This window comes from Trichosurus vulpecula, chromosome 2, assembly GCF_011100635.1.
Source record: "Trichosurus vulpecula isolate mTriVul1 chromosome 2, mTriVul1.pri, whole genome shotgun sequence".
Taxonomy (NCBI): Eukaryota; Metazoa; Chordata; class Mammalia; order Diprotodontia; family Phalangeridae; genus Trichosurus; species Trichosurus vulpecula.
Window position 1 is genome coordinate 55116541 of NC_050574.1, and position 7346 is coordinate 55123886.

The 7346-nt window shown below is 44.7% G+C and overlaps 2 protein-coding genes across 4 annotated transcripts in view; one reads left to right on the forward strand and one right to left on the reverse strand.

Moving 5' to 3' along the window:
* The window catches only part of USP48 (ubiquitin specific peptidase 48), a 64518-nt gene extending 57665 nt beyond the window's left edge, over window positions 1–6853 (reverse strand). Inside the window, exon 1 of one of the 3 annotated variants that reach the window (XM_036744370.1) lies at window positions 6545–6837. In XM_036744370.1, the coding sequence (XP_036600265.1) occupies window positions 6545–6678 (134 nt within the window). In that variant the 5' untranslated portion in view covers window positions 6679–6837. Of the gene's footprint in view, window positions 1–6544 lie in introns of all 3 variants that reach the window. The other 2 variants (XM_036744369.1, XM_036744371.1) reach the window with 2 other exon arrangements.
* On the forward strand, window positions 3866–4244 carry LOC118837474 (ATP synthase F(0) complex subunit C2, mitochondrial-like). Its single transcript, XM_036744372.1, has one exon. The coding sequence runs from the start codon at window positions 3866–3868 to the stop codon at window positions 4241–4243; it is 378 nt and encodes a 125-aa protein (XP_036600267.1). The 3' UTR covers window position 4244.
* Window positions 6854–7346: the final 493 nt, after the last annotated feature.

Genomic DNA, 7346 nt, shown 5'->3' on the forward strand with positions numbered 1-7346 from the left:
TTTTCAAAGGGATCAAAGTTGGAGGGACTTGGGTTATTTTTAAGGAAAGAGGATTCTAGGAGGCAAAGGTAAGGAAGTACATTCCAGGAATGGGGGTAACAAATTCCAAGTCAGAGTTCTGAGCTTCCTATGTAGTAAGACTTCCAGAAAGATAGCTATCTGAACAGGGGACAGAAAGCCCAGCTCCTGCTCCAGCAAACCCTTACATTTAAGAAATAACGACCAAGATATTCAATAAGAAACTATGCCTAAGTGATTTCTTCCACCTCAGAATTGGTCAACAGGGTCAGGCAGAAATTGGAAGGCAATAGGAAAGGAGATCTCCCAGTAAAACCAATTTAGGGTAACCTACCTTTCCAATCTCCTTAAACGTTACCTCTAACATCTACATACCCACTCTGACAACCCCCCAATCCTCAAGGGCCCAGGTTCCTCACCCCTGGTTTAGGGGAAAAGATAATGAATTCCATTTTGCACTTTTTGCAAATACTACATTGATACCTAGAATATCAAACAAGATTAAAAGTTCTTGAGAAAAGAATTAGAAGACTATCTTAGAAAAGAAATTGGTAAACTTTACCAATGGAAAAAAGAAAAGACAAATCGGTGATCTTGAGAAATATTAAAACAAAGATTTTTAAAATGTAAGCCATCTGTTTAAAAACAAATGAGAATAAACAATCGACTCCTTGAAAACCAAAACTTTAATAAAAAGCGTGGACACTATTTCAGGATATCATAAATAACTTAACTATTCGAGCCAGAGAACTAAATGGAAATAGGAAAAAAAAAATCCATCAATGAGACACTGAAGGAAAGTCCACAAGAAAGAGTCCCAGGAACTTCAGCCAAACCTTAGAGCTTCAATGTCCCCAAACAAGCAAGCATCTAGAAAGAAGCAATTCAAATTATCAAAAGACCTAGTCAGGATTGCACAAGACCTAATAGCTTCTACCATAAAACTAGGAGAGATCCTGGAATATGGCAAAAAACCTTAACTGACCCTCACTACTCCCTTATCAACTCACTACAACTACAACTGCTCCCTACAGGAGTTCTTCCAAAAACCCCTCAAGCCTTCCAGAGCTTCTCTTCCTATCCCCCTCCCAGCTGAGATGCTTGTGCTTAGTATTTTATAGAAAAAATTGAAGTCCTTCTCAGGGAGCTCCTTTTTTCTCTTCTTCCTCATCTCTGATCACTCAGGTGCCTTCTGCCCACTATCTCCTCCTTCACTCCTGTCAATGGTTCTCCTAACTATGTGACCACCCCCCTTCTCAGGCTCTTTTGCTGGATGCTCCCCTAGATCATACCCTGAACTAACTAGGTGTCTCTGGGGTCATTCTGGGCCTTCTTCTTTCTACTTCAGTAGGTGATCTAATCAGCTTCCATATATTTAATTACCATCTCTATCTTGATGATTCTCAAATCGACCTAAATGTGCCTCAACCTCTCAGCTAACACCAGAATCTAGAATCTAAGCTTTCAGACATCTTAAAACTCCAGTGACCCTGGGCTCCTAGATGTTTCACAAACAAGACATTCAGTACCTAGGCTCCTGGTATTCATTTTTTAAAAATTTTAGATATTTTTTCCAATTACATATAAAGTAACTTTTAACATTAGAACTGAGTTCCAAATTCTCTCATTGGGGGGGAAGCAATTTGATATAAATTACACATGTAAAATCATGTAAAACACATTTCCATACTAGCCATGTAGTTGCAACAGACCCCCTCCCAAAAAAAGGGAAAAAATTAAGTAAAAAAATAGTATGTTTTGATATGCATTCAGACTCCATCAGTTCTTTCTCAGGTCTAGACATTTTCCATGGCTATTCTCCATGCCTGGAATGCTCTTCCTTATCTCTGCCAAGGACCTTCTACATACACGAAAGCTTCCCCAATCCTTCTTAATGCTAGTGCCTTCCCTGTCAATTTCCCATTTATTCTATTTGTATAGGCTTCTTTATCCCATTTATCCTATTTATATAGGTTTCTTTGTACATTTACTTTGTCTGCCCCATTAGACTAAGCTCATTGAAAGTAGGAGCTATCATGCAACACATTACAATACAATACAAATACAATAAATGTGTATTGATTGATAAAGCTTAGAATGAATCTTTGAAATAGATTTTTAAATTCACTAAACAGAAGTTTAGAAGAAAACAAAAGCAGGACAGTTTAGAAAGTAATGTATAGAATTATGTACTTTTTATTTAAAAAGCAGTTTGGGTGAAATTGGAGACTCAGTTTCATATAGCCTGTGTTTTACTATGCATATTGAAATAATCTTATTCTGCTGTTTTAAATTCAGAATAAGTAAAATAACAAGGAAACCAGCTTGGCCAAGCTGTAAAGTGAAAGAGAGTAATCTACAATAAGGAGGTGGGTTGGGGCCAGGTTCTTAAGGGTTTAAAAAACCAAAGGGAGGAAAAAGTGTTAATGCAAAGTTAAGTAGTCTGAATTTTATCAGTTTGGATTTTTTTTAAGGTCAAATGAGATCGTGTATACAAAACAATGCAAACACTAAAGGTACTACATAGTAAAGTTAACTATTATTATTCAAGCAAGGCAAATTCAGGATGTTAACAAGCTAACTCAAGCATTTCTCCAATACCTCACAAGGTCAAGGTGGTAGGTGACAGTGGGTTGTCCAAGATCATGCTATCAAAACAGATCCTAACAAAATTAGAAAGGCTTTAAATAGTGGCCTGGTGAGGGACTTGGTGTTTCATCTAGGGACTACTAACAAAACAATCTAAGAGTTTGTTTAGAGAAGAGTGGCCACTAGGGACTGAATGTTTTTGCCATAACAACTTACAAAGTGGAGAGGTTGTGCTGTGTCTATAGCTTACCCATGCTGACAAAATGACAGATTTATTCAATTACCTATACTTCCTTCCCCCCACCACTCCTCTATATCCTTTAAAAAAAATCTTCCTTCTCTATTCGATGTTTGCTGTCTCAGTTTCCAAATACTGAAGTTTAACTCAAAAGTTACTGAAGTAGAGTCAGAATCACAAGACACTCCGTGCCTCTTTCCTCTTTCCTCACTGACTTTGTCATGTATCCTAGCCCTCCACAGGGGGAAAGATGGCCTGGGAGCCCTTCTAGTCTAATATGTATCTTAGTGAAAATCCCACCTTCTGCAGTAACCAGGCCCCTTCCCTGAGAGTACCTCCATTTTTCCTTGTTTTTATCTTATTTGTACACAGCGGTCCACATCTTATCTCCCAGGTAAGACTGTGAGCTCCTTGAAGACGGGGCAGGGACTATTTTGCTTTTCTTTGTATCTCTGGAGCTTAGCACAAGATGGCTACAGACTTGGCAATGGACAGGCCCAGATGAAGGTAAAATGGGCTGACTCAAAAAGCAGTGGTTTCTCTGAGTTGCTACATAGGAGGTCCCTGCTCAGATTATTTCCCTTCCAACTTCCCAAGGTTCCACCTTATTCATGTGTGGCTTTTGGGTGTTCTCTCTAGTTGTGTAGGCTGTGTTTTGTCCAACTACAGGATAAAAATCTAAGGAAAAGGACTATATCTTTGCTTTGATTATATCTGTAAAATAAATTCCTGGAACGAAGCCCAAAGGGCAATCAAATTGTGCATACCCTTTGACCCAGCAATACCACTTCGAGGTCTGTATCCCAAAGATCATAATAATCATGTATAAAAATACTTATAGTAGCTCTTTTTATGGTGGCAAACAATTGGAAATGCCCATCAGTTGGGGAATGGCTTAAAAAGTTGTGGCATATGAATACAATGGAACACTAATGTTCCATAAAAAATGAGGAGCAGTCCCCCTCTCTGTCTCCTCTGCACTGCCCGCAGCTCTTCAGCTTTGCCCCTCACCCCCTGAGAATGTTTGCCTGCACCAAGTTCATCTCTACCCCTGCCCTTGTGAGGAGCAGCTATCAGATGCTGAGTAGACCATTAAGTGCAGTGGTACTGAAACGGCCAGAAGTTCAGACAGATGAGAACCTCAGCATTTTGTCAGCATCAGGTCCCTTGTCCTCACTTGTCCCCAGATATGGATTCCAAACTAGTGCCATCTCAAGGGACATTGACACAGCAGCCAAGTTCATTGGGGCTGGGGCTGCCACTGTGGGGGTGGCTGGCTCTGGAGCTGGGATTGGGACTGTGTTTGGAAGTCTTATCATCGGTTATGCCAGGAATCCTTCCCTGAAGCAACAGCTCTGGGCTTTGCCCTATCTGAGGCCATGGGGCTCTTTTGCCTGATGGTGGCTTTCCTCATCCTCTTCGCCATGCGATGGAGCCATTTCTGTCCCCCAACGTTTCTGAATGTTCCTCTTCGTCCTGGTCCTTCCATGTCTCTTTTCAGCCTGTGTATACCTCCCCCTCCATCTTACCAGGCAGCCCTGGGGAAAGCCATGGGCTCAGGGTTTGAAAGAGGGAAGACAAATACTGTATTAATAAGCTGAAAAAAAATGAGGAGCAGATGGATTTCAGAAAAACCTGGGAAGACTTACATGAACTGATACTGAGTGAAGTGAGCAGAACCAGAACATTGTGCTCCGATCAACTGTGATACACTTAGATCTTCTCAGCAATACAATGATGCAAAACAATCTGAAAAGACTCCTGATGGAAAATGATATCCACATCCAGAGAAAGAACTACAGACTCTGAATGCAGAGCAGAACACAGCATTTTCATTTTTTCGGGTTTTTTTGTGGCTTTCCCCTTTTGTTCTGTTTCTTCTTTCAAAACATCACTAACGTGGAGATGTTTCCATGTATAAACCTATGTCAGATTGTTTGCCATCTTGGGGAGGAGGGGAAGGAGAAAAATTTGTAACTCAACTCGTTCATAAAAATAAATGTTGAAAACTATCTTTACAATTGATTGAATAAAATAGTATTTACAAAGTAAAATAAAAGATAAACTTGACCCAGACGAACAGCAATGAGAAACCAGGAAAGAAGTGGAAGCCTAGTCTAATGTTAAGAACTTGCTGCGTTACCTTGAGCAAGTCACTTCCCCTCATAAGCAAAATGGAGTTGAAGTAACTGACTCCAAAACTCCCTTCTAACTCCCTACAATACAATCTTAGCTTCCTAAATCTCACAAGAAATAAGAATTCATTCATCCCTTGTCTATTCTAGCTCTAACAACCAAGACTCTTATCAGGTACAAGGCATTTTGCTAGGCCCGGGAAAAACAAAACGTTTCTGCCCCCAAGCAGTTGATGTTTTAGGGAAGGGAAAGCTTTACTTCCATTACTTCCCCAAATATAACCACATGTCAGTGGACCTGAATTTTCATCCCAATCATGGTCAAGTCATTTCAAAGAGGTAATATTTGTAAAGTGCTTAGCACAGTCCCTAGTAAATAGCAGACAATCATTTATTCCCTTCCGTCCTCTTTCCCAATTCCGATCTTCAGTTTCCTCCTCTAAAATGAAGGGAGTTGAACTGCTACCTCTAAGGACTCTTCCAGTTCTAAACCTGGTAATACAATCTAGCAAGCATTCACTAAGTTCCTACCAAATGCAAAACCCCTTGGGAGGAACCAAGGATACCAGGACAAAAATAACTCCCTGCCCACTAATCAAGTGCAAGAATCCCACCATCCCTTCCCCTCAGTTGCAACAAAAATTGAGAGCTGCTGTATCCCAATACCTGGGCAAGTCACATAACCTCTCGCAGCCTCGCTTCCCTGGTTTTAATCCAACTGAATATCAGGGATACAAAAGCTCAAGAAGTTTACAAAGCAAGTAAATCTATACCAAGCAAGCTAGCTAACAAGACAAACTGGTACAATGCAAAGAGGACATCGAGGTGGAACTGTAGATAGACAGGCTAAAGTTCAAATTCAGCCTCCTATTTAGTAGCTGTGTGACTCCGGGAGCAAGTCACTAAACCCTCCTGTCTGCCTCAGTTTCCTCATCTGTAAAATGAACTGGAGAAGCAAATGGCAAACCACTTATAACCCCAAATGGAATCACGATGTCACAGTAACAGTGTAAATAGTCTCTCTCAAGAATTACAGGACCTGGATTCAAATCCTGCCTTTGATACATACTAGCCCCATGTTATTTCAGGCAAGACACTTAAACCTCCCTGGGCCTCAATTCTGCGCTCCACATCTGATCCTAACTAAATCAGGTCTATGGTCGCCTCCGGCTGAAAAAATCTTAAACCAACCGCCAACAAGCATTTATTAAGCGCCTACAGCGGGACTTAAAGTGGGGCCCTGGGCAAGCTCCGCATCAGCTTCCTCGTCTGTAAAATAGGGGTGAAGCTAGGAACAGTGCCTGGCTCCCAGGGAAGCGAGGGGGCTTTGGGGGCTCCCTGTGGGAAGGCGGGCTGCCGGGAGGACTCCGGAGGGCTTCCCGCCTCCTCGGGGGCGCCCCGAGGGCCGGGCTCCCAGCGGGCATTTAACCAGCGCCGGTTGCCTTGGCTCCTCCTGGGGGAATTCGAAAGGTGCGCGCCAGGCTCGGCGCCCGCCACTGCAGGTCGCAGTTTGGGGGCGGCGGCCCTTCCCCCCCCACTTCCCGGGCCCGGGGGCGGGCCTCACCTGCACACGCCCCGGATGCAGGGCTCCAGCCAGATGCGGTAGGCCGCCTCGATGTGCTCCTGCGACACCTCCTCGGGCCGCACCGTCTCCGCCCATCGCCAGGCGGCCTTCTCCAGCTGCAGCCGCGGGGCCATGGTGTCCCCGCGATCGTCCCCGCCCGATAGCAAGGAGGTACAGGTAGCTGCTTCAGCCCGCTCCCGCCCGCACGCACTCGGCCCGGCCCCTCAGTCACCGCTGCCACCGCCGCCGCCGCCGCCGCCCGCACAGCCCGGGCCCAGCCCAGCCCTGCGCCCACCGCGACGCGACGCGACGCGACCCGATACCCCCCGCGCCTAGACGTTGGACGTTTACTCCCCGCCGCGGCGCGTGCGCGCTCCCGAAGCGTCCGGCGAGGCCCTCGAGCGCCTGCGCAGACCGACCACTGGCCTCCAGCTGCCTCTCCGCGGGCTAAATAGTCTGGAGAGCTGAGTGGCTCTGCCCGGATTGGGTCTCTTCCCAGAGGAGATTGGAGTAGGGAGGATTTTCTCCATACCTCCCGGAGAAGGTGTTTGAGGCTGTTGTTTGTTTTTGATCCTTCCCCCTCCCCCATACTTTAAGGCCGAGAAGTCTGCAAAGCACGCACCCGCCAGGGGTTGGAGGAGGGAGGGGTGTGAGGGGAGAAACCTGCCATGAACTTGGAGCCACGACTCAGCGGTCTATCATTAGAAGCCCCATTCACCCCACCTTTGACAGGATTCGCCTCACCTGGAGGCAAATATGGTCTGCTGGCTTTAAAGGCTGGACTACAGTTCCCAGGGTTCTT

Bases quoted from the DNA above. Each gene is read 5' to 3' on its own strand.
- LOC118837474 (XM_036744372.1), top strand. From the start codon at position 3,866: ATGTTTGCCTGCACCAAGTTCATCTCTACCCCTGCCCTTGTGAGGAGC.